Below are 14,195 nucleotides of genomic sequence, written 5' to 3'. Positions count from 1 at the left end.
AAAAGAAAAAAATAATCATAACATATGATTTATTGTTCAAAAGAAAAAATAGAGGCAATACAAAAATATTTAAAAGCATGAGTATTTTTGGTTTGGATCATTCTAAAGTTATTCTAGAGAATACATACTTGCTACTTCGCACATGCAAGAAGCAATATTTTCAGAACGTATAAAATGGAAAATACTACGCAAGCTTCTAAACGCCAAGTATATTTGTCAAACAAATTCGATCATCACAGCAAAATATTTCCCCTGCATTCAAAGCTGTCTTCTCGAATTCACAATCCACTTTCTGCAATAAACCCAAAAGTTATTGCATTTTATGGAAATTTTCACACCAGTTGTAACAATATTAAGAACGTTTTATAAACCTACAACAAAATATTCTTATAACATGTAAAATCATACCTTGTTTTTAAAGAAGAATGTTTGTAGTATTTGAAACTGTTTTACCTTGGAACAGTGAACCGAGAAGGCTGAATTCGAGAATGACCTAACCATACAGGTCTCAGATACATCACATGTGGCGTTCCATTGGCATACCAAGTTTTCATCACAAGATGGACAATCTGGGCCAACTACCCGGGATATGTAGGTTTATATAACGATTCAATGTACAATGTAATATGATAAATAAAAAATACAATAGAATTTTTGACTTTAATTCATCTGAGAAAGCAATTTATAGATTCGCCTATCCCTTAACATCGCGTTATTTTTGCGTTATGTACTGTCAATAGAAAAATTTATGCTCCCAGTTTATTTTCGCTTTTTCGCCTTTCTTGCTCATGGGAATTTTGAATCGGGATGAATTTAAAGACATCATATTCTCTTATTCAGCGGGTCAAAATTTCTTGCAAGTGTTAAAGGGCAAAAATAACACAGGGTGGAAATAATCCTATTTACAGTAATCAAAAGAATGAACTACTTTGCCAAAATTACTGTGAAGTTAACATTACCGGGACAGGCTGTTACATTGCAGAATTCAATCTCAGAGTGTGAACCTTCACACGGTTTCCCGTTGACAGGCGCGGGGTTGTCACAATGACGGATACGTTGACGCACACTCGAATTCCCACAGGAGGCGCTGCAAGCGGACCATGCTTCCCAATTGGACCAAAGCCCATCAATAACTATGGAAATTGAGTTCAGGGTCAAATTACTAAACACACGACACAAACTACAATACTTCTTTCTAATACCCTTGTATTTTTCTGTACCCTCATAATTCTTCGTCATAAACTTTTGCAAGAAGCGCTGACTTTAACACTTGATGGTTAACTTGAACATTTAAACCTGAATCATGTATGGAGGTACAGATTAGTTAGTAGATAAAGACAACCTATCTAGTGGTTATAGGTATGGTGTTAGGGGCATTAACAGGGTAGAGGGTAGGACAGTTGTCATTTTCTTCGAGCACAAATTACTCGTGCTCTGAAATATATTTTCTTTGAAATAAATGTTAAGCTATAAATATTTGTATCGATCGTAAAAGAGCCTCCGTACATTATCAAGTTGAAGTAATCTGTCAACTGTAAAAGTCAACGCTCTTTGCCTTTCCATTTTTCAAGAATCTAAAAGTAGCGACAGTGCTGAATGTGATAATTTGAAGTTCTTTTATATCATAAAGTACAATAAAACTGCAAGTCTCTTTGAAATTTGCTGAAAATGTTGCAGATTGAACTAAACGTTCAATTATTTGATTGGCTTTAATGAAAGCCAAACAGACTACAAAAATACCTTTTCTTCCATCGATATCATCTTTAAAAACCTTCCACTTTATATAAAAAACCTTTTCTAAAACATTTTTCGGTGATATCTAAAGTCTACTACGACCCGTTGGATTCAAATGGATATAAAGAGATCAATTTAGAGTCATCTGACCAACAAACAGTTGATAAGTTGCAAAGCTGGTCAGAATGAATATTCCTCATCTGTATATTTTATTTGTATAATAATGGAAACAATTGTGCACATGAACAGAACAAATACAACACAATTAAATTTATGTTTCTAATACAAATTGTCTTGAAATATGATATATAACTCTTGTCTTCTGTTATTTGTTTCTTCTGCTTAAAACCTTCCACCATGGAGTCATTGTTGCAAACAGGCTAAAACCCAAACGAAGTCCAAGAAACCATCTTTATAAGACATTCTTCGGTAAGAGTGAAGCAACGTGGTTGAAGTACTATCAACGACATTATATCTTTTCCAGAACTGTATAGTGCAAAGATTCCTTCAATGATGTAATCAAATTGTCACATCTTCGTGGCGAAACGAGATATTTATATTCAATGTTCAAAGATCCAGTATTGGAAGATTAATTGTAAGATGCCTTTACTGTTTTTTCTGCTTCATTGGATTATGCATGCCTCCGAGTTTTCAAATTTTCTACAAGCGGTTGTTTCCGACAAAATTTCAATTTTTATTCTCAATTTATTCAAGTGTAGACTTGATTTAAAAGAGACAACAGTAGTAAATTACCAATTTAGAAGAGTTATTCACATTCATCTGTTTCATTTTCTCCGAGAATGTACTAAAGTCATATTACTAGAAATACCCAGGAATATATGGAGTGGTAGGTAATGACAATTGAACAAAGGAGGAAAATTGTACAACGAATATAGTTTTCGTTCACTTAAAAAGGCCGTTTATGGACTTAAGAGTTTATCAGGAGACTAACAGTGACTCCAAATTCACTTGGGTTGGACATGAATTAGGATGCAACAAAGATAATTTAACATCTTTAATATTCGCATGGCTGAGTTTTGAATCCAATCGCAGTATGAATAGGAAGGAGGTATTATAGTAGATACACCAGCAAAATAAACAAAGACTCTGGAAATGACACATTAATTTTATATACCACATAATCCACAAGTAAGCTGGCACAAATGCTGGAAACTGGTGTCTGAGCACAGGGTATCTTTATCTTGGGCACAGTGGCTCAATTTATCATGACATGGACCTTTTGAAAAAAGAAAGCATTGATTGTAAAATGATTAGATTTGTTTAATAAAATGTCAGTACAAATATTTGTGAAGGATATCAATTATTTCCTCCAGATTAGTTACTAATAGTTTACATTAAAGTAATTTTAATTATAAATCTTACATGGGATGGCAACGCATTCCTCGGTTTCTTTGTCAGAACCATTGCACAAATGGCCAGTGACTACAGTGGTTCCACCACTGTTGGTACAGTTACGACTACGTGTGCTGACTCCCCGTCCGCACGTTACACTACAGGCAGACCAGGCTCCCCATGTAGACCAAACAACAACTAAAGTTAAACCCGAGGACTTGAATAAGTACATTTTGCTTCTTGGTGCATGACATGTATATCATTATTAATTTTCTTTCACTATTTTAGTCATAACTAACCATCCCCACCCCCACTGAAGAAAATATACCTAATGATTTTTTCTATGTTCTTTGCCTTATATTGTCCCTGTTAACACCCTTTTCTGGTTTGTGCTGGACAATTTTATCTTTAATTTTTATCTATAGGATATTAAACATTGATATGATTTCAATATTTTAAGAAAATGAGTTTCATATAAAAATTATCAAAACACTTTTGTGGAAATAACTTTTAGGAAAAAGAATATGACCAGAAACGACCACAGTTCGAAGAGATTGTAAAAATACTGGACAAAAGGGGTTAAAATTATGTTTTGTCTCATAAAACTATTTGTGAACGACGTTCAATATAATGAATAAAGTACGATATAAGGTAATAACCTGGACAGGGTCCTGTATTACAATTTTTCATTTCATACTGACTGCCAGCACAATCTCTGCCCCCATGAGAAGGGGCTGGTTTCGTACAGAAACGAGCGCGTGACTGTACACCATCTCCGCATGACGTCATACAGGTAGACCAAGCCATCCAATCGGACCACCCTCCATCAACTTCGAAGGAGGAAAATAGTGCTTACATTTGTGAAGAGAAAAACACATAAGCAAAAGAAATAAATTACAGAGAAAAATATGAATCAGATGCATACCAGCACAATCGCCTGTATTGCATGTCCTTGCCTCTGACGAGTCTCCGGTACATTGATTCCCTCCGTTTGCTGGTGGTGGATTTGAACAGTTTCTAGTCCGAGATTCTACGCCTCCTCCACATGTCACACTACACTTATTCCATGCACCCCATGCGCTCCAACCACCGTCCACTAAAGATATTCAATTAAAATCATCTAGTTTTCAATATTCGTGATTGGAGTTAAAATTGTGATCTGCACATATATTCATTATCTACGCTTGTTCACTATGTAAAGTAACAATTAAAAGGAAATACTTAAATTTACATGCAATTACTGTTTCTAAACACAATCCTTTGATACCTTTCAAATCCAGAATTGCACATAAAAAAATTAGCTCACCCGCACACACAGTAACACAGGGTTCAGTTTCGTATGCATCTCCAACACAATCTTTCCCGTGATTAGATGGCGGAGGACTATCACAGGCACGAGCACGAGTTTTTGTTCCGTTACCACATGTGCTTGAGCAAATAGTCCATTGCATCCATTGTGACCATGCACCGTCAACTGGAAATAAAAAATTATATTCAATACAATTAAACCTAAGCCTTGAACAAGGTTATGGTTATTAAATCAAGACACAAATGATTATTTAACCATTCCTTCCTGGAATATTCCATTGATACGAGAGAAAACAGTCAAAAGTTTACCGATGCAAGGTGATGTAGAACAATTACGACTTTCCTTATGATCTCCAACACATTTGTTTCCGCCACCGGAAGGAGCAGGATTACTGCAGTTTCGCGTCCTTGACTCTGTCCCGCCTCCGCATGACGTAGAACAGGTGGACCAAGCAGTCCAATCTGTCCAGCTACCATCAGCTTAAAAATTGTGACCAAAATTACTAGTATTTGCAGAATTTAAAAAACAGAATTCCCTGCAAAAATCAAAGGACATCATGGAGGCATATTAATTAAACATACTAGCACAAGGAATCACGGGACAAGGTTGCATGTCGTAAGGGCTCCCTACACAGTCTTTACCGCCATACAAAGGAGCAGGATTGTTGCACATACGCGCACGCGTTCTTACACCATCTCCACACGTCTTGGAACAAGGAGACCAAGGCATCCATGTTGTCCAATTGCCATCAACTTTATGAGTCAAAATTATTTCATTAAGTTAAGTAAACTTCTTAACTTTTATTTTTTTTTTGGTTTCATTTAATACAGAATGCAAAAACTAATTTACCACTACATGCACTTGCATTGCATTGTCTCATTTCTATCGAGTCTCCGGGACACGGCGTCCCTCCGTGTGCTGGCACCGGATTAGAACAATTTCGTTTACGAGTCTCTATTCCAGTTGCACACGTTACACTGCATTTGCTCCACGTTGCCCATTGGGTCCATCCACCGTTCACTTATGGTTGAAAGAAATTTAACATACACTGTATTTATTATATACTGTTTGATAGATTTTCAGATTTAAATATTAACATGTTTCGGTATGAATTTTAAGAAAATATGTACATTGTTAAAATAATTTTCTAACGAAAAACATGTTTGAAAAAGCTCGAGGAAACCGGGACAGCGCCAAAGAAATTTTGTCAGTGTTTACTTTAAAAAGTTAAATAGAATATAAAACTTAGTTCTTAGTGACTTAAGTATGGATATATTTTTTTAATAAAAAGAATGATTGCTCACCAGGGCAATCATGTGAACAGGGTTCCATTTCATAAGCACTTCCAACGCAGTCTTTTCCACTCTGCAATGGTGTTGGATTAGTACAGGAACGAGCGCGTGTTTTTGTTCCATTACCACACGAACTAGAACAAGGGGACCACTTCATCCACTGCGACCAGCCACCATCAACTTGATGTATATTTTCACCATTTAAGCAATGACCTTCCTCTATTTTATTTTGTTTTATTGAATAAGGAAATAAAAATTGGTAAAAAGCATTGTTTTGATAATATAAAAAACCCTTTGCAATATTAAATGTATAATATACCAGGACACAACGAAGAGGAACAAGCACGACCTTCATTGCCATGTCCAACACAGTCTTTTCCACCATTGGAAGGGACAGGGTTACTACAGTTTCGAGAACGCATCTGTGTCCCTCCCCCACACGACGCTGAACACGTGGACCAAGAAGTCCAGTCTGTCCAACTGCCATTAACTAAACAAGGTTAATTAATTAATTTATCGGTACGTCTGATGCTGTTTAAGTTTGGAGAAGACTTTCTAAGTTTTTGGAACTTGTGTCCAATCCCTTTGACATGCTGTCAATATGTTCAAAACAAACAAAACTGTTGAAGTTCTTTCTGATAAATTTTACTCAGAAAATAATTATTCTGAATTAAATTTGTACTTAATATACTTGTATGGTTGCAATTAAGCAATACTAACCTGGGCATGTAGTAAGAGAACACATCTGTATAGCATATTGATCCCCGATACAATTTTTCCCGCCATTCGAAGGAGCAGGGTTATCACAAGAACGTGCTCGGGTTCTGACACCTGTATTGCAGGTCTGGGAGCATTTTGACCAAGGCATCCAGTTCGACCAAAGACCATCAACTTAATCACAAAAAAAACAAATAAATCTTTCCGATTTCTTTTTCTTTTCGGATCATGAATACATGTAATGGAATCCCTTGCCGAAATTTAGAAATTTAACTCGTTAATTAATCTTGCCTCCAAATTAATTGTACATACCAGCACAAGAGCTTGTATTGCATGCTCTCATTTCAGCCGAATCATTAGAACATTTAAGGCCTCCATGTGCCGGTGTCGGATTGGAACAATTTCGTGTACGAATCTGTATACCCCTTCCACAAGTTACATCGCATGTTCCCCACGCATCCCAGGAACTCCATCCACCGTTCACTTAATTAGTCAGAAAATCTTCTAAATTAACTTCAATTTACAAGAATGGGACATGGTCACTAACGTTTGTAAATATTACTAATCACAAGAAATCTTACTAAATTAATGTCGTTTTCCTAATTCATGGATTATACTGATTTAAATCTTACCTGGACAGTTTACTGTTGGACAGACCTGCATTTCATACACATTCCCAGAACAATTTTTTCCGCTATTTGAAGGCGCGGGGTTGTTACATGTACGTGCACGTGTTCTCAACCCTCCAGTACCACAGCTACTAGAACAAGGGGACCATGATAACCAAACTGACCATCCTCCATCAACTTCACAGGAAAACGTAATTCGAGTATTTTATTTCTGACCAAATTAACACAATTAGATTTTTCAGACCAGTACCTCTGTGGTCGCCATACTCACACGGAATTTCACATCCGTTATATTCTTCTCTATTTCTTGTGAAAAAAATGTCTATCATCAATAATCACAATTAGCAACATCAATTTTTACGCCACCTAACTGAGTGTATGAATACTGTGGAATCATCATTATACATGTACGTGGTGAACTAATTTTCGAGGATATTACAGATTACCCTTCTCTACGAATTTACATCGAACATATTGAATCTACCATAAAACCAAGTAATAATTACATCCCCCAAACATGTAAAATTTTGCTTGCCCACGAACTCTGACCCACACGAATTAAAATGAGTCTAGGTGCCCTTGAAAGGCATGTAAACCTCATACCGTAAATCTAATTTTAATTCGGTTCAAAATGGTGTTGATAAATTTTTACGTTTCAAAATTTTGCGTTACCACTGCTTTGTTTACATTTCCTTGAAAGGCATGTTTGCTAAAAATTTATCCTCAAAAATTTCCAATACTTACCGGTAGTTTACTAAAGTGCATTGATATGTACAAAATTTTTCATCAAGAAACATATAATAATAATGTTATTTGCAATATTTATGAGGGATTGTGTTTTATATATTTGATTTTTTTTTCTTTCTGGACTATTTTTGACCGCTTTACAACACAGAAGTAATATTTCAGCGTTAAAATATTTTTATAGAATTAATTTTACCTATGCAAGAAGATGTTTGATGACAGCCAGCTTCTTCTTTGTTGGATCCACTACAGAAAGATCCTAATCCAGATGGCGCTGGATTTGTGCATGTGCGATGTCTTTCTTTACTTCCGGTTCCACAAGAGGCATTACAGTGACTCCATGCAGTCCATTCAGTCCATCCACCATCAACTAAAAAGGAAAGCATTTTACGAGTATTAATACTTTATAATTGGAACAACTGAAACAATATCTGAACTATGCAAGTCCAAAAAGTATCTCCATTCTTTCATAAAAGAATTTTGATTTACGATGATAAAATTTAACAAATATTTACAAAAAGATTATACAAGAGACAGAAAAGTACTCACCACTTCTGTGACATTCACATTGGTGGTGGACACAGACATTTATCTCTTGGTGATGACAGTTAAAGTAACAATCACTGTCTACCGTGCAAGCTAAAAGATAACTAACAGTGAACAGTCTCAAAAATCCATAACCAATACAAAATAATATGTGAAGAGTGAATAAACACAACCCCCCGGGAATGTTAATTTTAATTACGCAAAATTCATTTTCTAAATAGTAAATGTCTTCTGTTTAAAAATTGAAATTTACACTGTACACACATGCACAATTACACCGGTGGTTTTGGGTACAGTATGGTTTGGAGTCATGACAGTGCTGATGTGAACAATCTCCATCCGTTGTACAGTAGTTATCTACAAGCAATGATTAATCTAAAAAGAATTACTTAATATATACTTGTTTCTGCCATTTGAACTTTTACCAAACACATTGATTTGATTGGTTCTGAGAAAAACTTTTGATATTACAAAGACTTAAATTAGGTCCTGTTATTGTTGTTAAGCATTTTTATATAAATTTCAGCATCTTTCATATCTGACAATCATTTAATTCATTTGGAAATATGCACTTGCAGACAATGTGCAAGACCATGATTTAGTAATGGACATGTATTATAAGACAATGATGCAAAAAATCTCTGAGAGAAAAGACGGTCCTCTTCCACTAACGAAGACTTCTTAAATTACTGTTACTACAAATCAGAAGAAAGACATACGTGAGCAATCACAGTGGCCATGTGAGGAGCAAATCGGTCTTTCTGAATCGCCATGACAGTGATGGAAGGCACAGTCGACATCACGGATACATGAATCCCCAGGCCTTCTTTTAACTGTAAGATGTATGTTATTTTAAAGAAATTAACAAATTAAGTAAATATTTACAAAAATATATAAATTTAATCATTTATGGGAAGGAATCTTTATTTCCAAAATATTGTACGTGTTTAATTTGTCTCGTACGTAACATACGAAGGGTTATCAAAAAGTTCGTGAACTAGCGCCATAAAATTAAATCGCTTTAGGTACATCAATGGATTTTAAAATATCTAGTTAGCATCATCTTTTCTATCTATAGAAAAAACATAAATAATTAATTTCATTTTTAAATGAATTAGTACTGTTTCTTTTAGCATTGGTGTGTCCAGAGAGCACAGGTATGTGTTGGCTCAATTGTTCCATAAGATATGAAATTTTAAAATCATTCTGGAAGTTTTATGAAATTTTATCATAAAGTTTACATGGAGAGTCCAAACGATTAGTGCTTTGAAAATGACGTCAAAAGGGAGGAGGGGTTAAACTTTCCTTTTCAAACATTCTATAAAGGATTGCCCCTGAAATAACTGATATAGACCTAAGAAATGTTTACTCTATAGCTAAAGAGAAATAATATACATCCAGGGTCCTTGTCTTTTTAATGTCAAAATAGATTCTGAGAGAGAAACGGGATGTATAGTTAATGTCAATTTGTGGTCAAGGTGTGAAAAATCAATCACGTCAAAAATGACGTTAATCATGTGTTGTAAATATTGAACTCCCAAAAGCAAAAAAAAAAATTATGCTGGCACAATCAAGCGAAGATCTCTTCCAATATATAAATCCATTTGGAATATTTTTTTCATTGAAAGTCGCTGTTCATGACATTGTCAAGTCATATAAAGAAGGCGGGTTTAAGTCCTCACTCAGCTCCAGGGACAAAATAAGTTATGAGGTAGAAGAAGCGGACATTGAAAAACTATGTTGTCGGACGTTATGAAACTAAATGGCGACAGTGCCTTGTGATCATAGAATGTCGTTTTTGTTTTTAAAAAAATGGGCAGAAAATGAACGTATCAAACTAAAATTTTCAACATTTCTTTATGTTTTGTTGTTTCATGTTCCATGTACATTTTGAAAGCACAGACTACATAGTACTAAATTTATAGCCTCAGTCCACGAACTTTTTGATAACCCCTCGTATGTCTGATTTTCGAAGAAGCTATCTCAGGACACATATATTTGATAATACATGTATTGAATACTCCGGAGTACACCTACAACGAACTTCAAATGCCAAATAGATAAAAGAAAAAAATCTGTTGGCATTCTGCTTAAATTGAATGTTATAGTCGTTTTGTAAATAATTACTTCCTATTTTACCAATTTTTTGAGTAATTTTCAAAACAATGTTATTTTTCTAAAAAAAAAAAAAAAATTATTATAATGAACATTTAAAAACTCTCCTTTGCAAAACTACTATCAAAAGTAATTTTAAAACATTTTGAAATTACAATCAAAAAGTTATTAAATGAACATTTAGCTATAAATAGTTTCACAAAAATTCAAAAATTGTTAAAAAGAAGTAAGAGACACTGAAAACAAATGAAAAATTTTCAATAAAAAGAAATTGGGGTTGGAATGTTTGAGTTCCAAAAACTAAAAAGTATTTGCAATCTTGGAAGGTAATGATTTTCATGGTATGAGGAAGGTTTGGAAATAGGTGAAATTAAAAACAATGCAATACCATCTTATTTTCTTCTGAAAAAATCCTATGTTTAACAATTCTACAAAAATCAAAATTAAGAGAGGGACAGTCAAATGTAAGTATTATGCTTATTTCTAATCATTTAGTTATATTTAAAATGTTCAAAAATGAAATTATCAATCAGCGAATTGATTATATCAGGTTCCGATTGTGTTTAAACGCAAATTCAATTTCACCTTAGTACACGATGTAACATTTTTTTCAGTATTTGTATGCTAAGGTCATATAGGAAACACATTTACATAATTAAAATACAATCATTTCGAACAAAATGTATATAGATAACTGGTTCTGAAAAAATAATGAAAATAAAAATTCGAGTAAGTTATCAGAGAGTCATATTCAAATTAACTCCTCCCAAATGTGAGAATTTATGCAATTTAATCGTAGATTATGTTTTCTTATCATTTTAGCAATCTAGTCAAAATGTCATTTTAACAAAATCTTCTCTGAACAACTTACACTGCCTTAAGAACTATATATAATAGAAACATGTTATACTTTTAAAAGGCAGAATACTCACGTATTGCATGTTTACTTTGATTTTGGCATACATTTGCGCAATCTTCATCTTTTGTGCAATTATTGCACATGTCATTTCCATAAATAATGGGAAGTAAGCCTGGGAATAAAATTCACGTAACACATATATTTGCATAACAAGTTCCTTTTGAATTGTCAAGGAAAAAAATAATTCCATGGCAAAACGTAAATAGAAATAGAAATGCAGGAAAACTTAAATTTATGGAACACTTACAAACAATCACCACTGTATATAAAATCAAATGGTAAAGCATTTTCTCTCATTCGAGATGATTTTTGAACTCTCTAGTGTCAAACTTCTTTCTTTTATCTTTGAATGTACTGATTACTACAAAGAAGGTTTGCCTTACTTGCGGGCAATCTTTCACCAAATCGGCCTTATTTTACTGATCAAAATAGCACGCAAACTTATTTTGTGGATTGTTAAATAACAATTTCTTCATTACTTTACCATTATCACAGAGTTTGTGCATGTGTGTGTTTTCTTTTTCTTTTCCTCTCTCTCTCTCTCTCTTTATGTAACTATATATTTTAAAATTTTATTTTAACAAATTTTATAATTTTATTTCAACAATTTTCAATAATACTGGCTTATTGTTTCAGCAAGCAACTAAGAGAATGAGCAGTAATCAAGCGCTTTGGAGCAATACAAGTGGGTAGCAGAGCACACACGGACCTCTAAACACAACAGAAAAGGAATCCAGTGCCATGGTGGAGAGAGCACACCCTGTAGGGGCAATTGGGGTAAGTGGAAACCTGGGGTATACACAACTTTTCAACCTGTGCTCTCTTCAAAAGAAGTCAAATGTGTTAAAAGGTGAAAATTCCAGGTCTTGTTTGTCATAAAAAAAGTTTTAAGTAAATTGCACACAGCCATTTTCTTAGTGTTGTAATAAATACTGCAGAAATCAACCATCGTTTAAACAAAACATGTTCGCCTTTAAGCAAAAGGTATTCACTATGTAATTTTATCAAAGTGTTACATATGACATGAAAGTATATTCGATAATTGTTGATTTTATACATCATCCCTGTATATCTATATATTTTCTAAATGTCTACTTTGCAAAGACACAACAAACGAAAGCAAGTGTCTTGATGTAAAATATTTTCAATAAATTCTGCTTTATAATGACAATAAATACCAGTAGACTCTCGCTTTTCAAATATTATAATAATTTACATACAAAATATTCTATGTCAATGAAATTCTTCTATCAGTCTACTACAGTGTAAATGTTGAGATGTACAAGTTTTCTATATGTAAATTGATTTTAAGTTTTAAACAAAAATCAACCTATATCAAGATTTTTTTTAAAAGTCAGGGTTACACATGTACCAGGACTATAGACATGACGTCACATTGCAGGACACTTTGTATGGACTTATTCAGGGTTATCCGTTGCCTGGCATGGGATAATTACACCGTCAGATAGGTTGGCGATTGCGAATGGTCCATTAGAGACAATACAGACTATGCTCCCTAAATAGACCAATTTCCATCAACAACTGTGAAGATGATTTTTTTCTTGAAAAATGGTACCAATTATGCTTTCCATAATCTTATCCACATATCGCATCTACTCTGTTTCTTCTGATTTTGACATCCATCATACCTTTCTAAATTTTCATAATTTTTAATTGTCCTGTTCAGACACCATGTGGTTGTGTTGAATGTTAACCAAAATTCATGTGCATCACAACTCCTTCGTTGTTCTACGCATTACCAGGTATTTAATATATTTATTTTCTTAATGCACATACATATTCGTCTGGTGTTTTATTCAAATACGTACTGTTAATTACACTGCATGTAATCTTTACTTTTCTTTACCTGTTATGTTGCTAGTACATGGGTCTACTCTACTAGCCATAGATTTCCACTTAACATTTTTTTTAAAAGGATAGAATTAAATGATTAACCATTGGGCCTTCCGTGAAATTTGAGTCAATGTTCCTCTTCTAACAGGCCCAAGGCATGCTTCTGGGGAAATTAAAATCATCTAAATTTTAATTTAAAATCATTCTGGAGGACCGGGTTTCAACAATTTGAATCTATTTATATACATAGAAGTTTTTTCTGTAAGTTTCAATTTTTTTGGCCCTGTAGTTCTTGAGAAGATCTTTTTTTTAAAAAATATGTCACCAAATTTTACTATTTCTTACTTATCGCCCCTTGAATGAGGGAGTGACCCTTCATTGTGGAAAATCTTGAATCCTCTTTACCCAAGGATGCTTTTGGCAAGTGTCATTAAAATTGGCCCAGCAATTCTGGAGAAGAAAAATGTGCGATTCAATATTAGATAAAGCATAAAAAAGTGTTAATATCTTTTTAATATATAACTTTATTAAATAAATGCCAATTCGGAAAAAAAGACATTAAAATTCAGATTTGTCAGGAAATTGTTGTCTTAGAATAAAAAAAAAGAAAGAAATATCAACAGGAAGTCTTATCATCCTCCAAATTTTCCAAAAATATTTCCAATGTTATTGGTGGACATCTGCTGTTCCCATTTGAGCATTTCTTCAATACACTCTTGAGTTCTGCACCATGTTTCTAAGCCTCGAGTCTTCTCTCGGCGATTCCCATTGACAGGGGCGGTTTCACTTGCCATTAGTATTATTATTGTTAAATATATCAAAAATATGCCTGAAAGCAAAACAGGAAGGAAATTCAATAGCTCTAAACTATATCCAATCCAAGTATACCAACAGGTAACATAAAAAAATGAACAGAAATGTTTAGTATGAATTGATCATGATAATGGGGAATAATTTTATCTAAGTGCATAACCATAAATTCT

The 14,195-nt window shown here is 33.8% G+C and overlaps 1 protein-coding gene across 3 annotated transcripts; it reads right to left on the bottom strand.

Moving 5' to 3' along the window:
- Positions 1-11,690, bottom strand: LOC134282866 (SCO-spondin-like). 3 transcript variants are annotated; one of them, XR_009995375.1, is made up of 22 exons: positions 11,606-11,690; positions 11,372-11,470; positions 9,044-9,157; positions 8,589-8,681; positions 8,328-8,417; positions 7,975-8,148; positions 7,038-7,211; positions 6,718-6,888; positions 6,409-6,579; positions 6,008-6,178; positions 5,701-5,868; positions 5,246-5,416; positions 4,978-5,148; positions 4,705-4,875; positions 4,394-4,561; positions 4,013-4,183; positions 3,747-3,917; positions 3,118-3,285; positions 2,870-2,971; positions 929-1,133; positions 454-578; positions 1-292 (listed from the first exon to the last, which is right to left on the bottom strand). XR_009995375.1 is itself a non-coding variant. In XM_062765251.1 (22 exons), the coding sequence occupies exons 1-22, from the start codon at positions 11,643-11,645 to the stop codon at positions 197-199; spliced, it is 3,153 nt and encodes a 1,050-aa protein (XP_062621235.1). In that variant the 5' UTR covers positions 11,646-11,690; the 3' UTR covers positions 1-196. The 3 variants fall into 3 exon arrangements, 2 of the variants coding, with proteins under 2 accessions (XP_062621235.1, XP_062621236.1); XM_062765251.1 differs by having other exon boundaries at positions 960-1,133; XM_062765252.1 differs by having other exon boundaries at positions 976-1,133.
- Positions 11,691-14,195: the final 2,505 nt, after the last annotated feature.

The sequence above is a fragment of the Saccostrea cucullata genome, unplaced genomic scaffold (assembly GCF_032062105.1).
Source record: "Saccostrea cucullata isolate Sc308-1 unplaced genomic scaffold, CSIRO_AGI_Scuc_v1 ctg406, whole genome shotgun sequence".
NCBI classification, from domain to species: Eukaryota; Metazoa; Mollusca; class Bivalvia; order Ostreida; family Ostreidae; genus Saccostrea; species Saccostrea cuccullata.
This window is presented reverse-complemented; position numbering and strand designations above follow the sequence as displayed.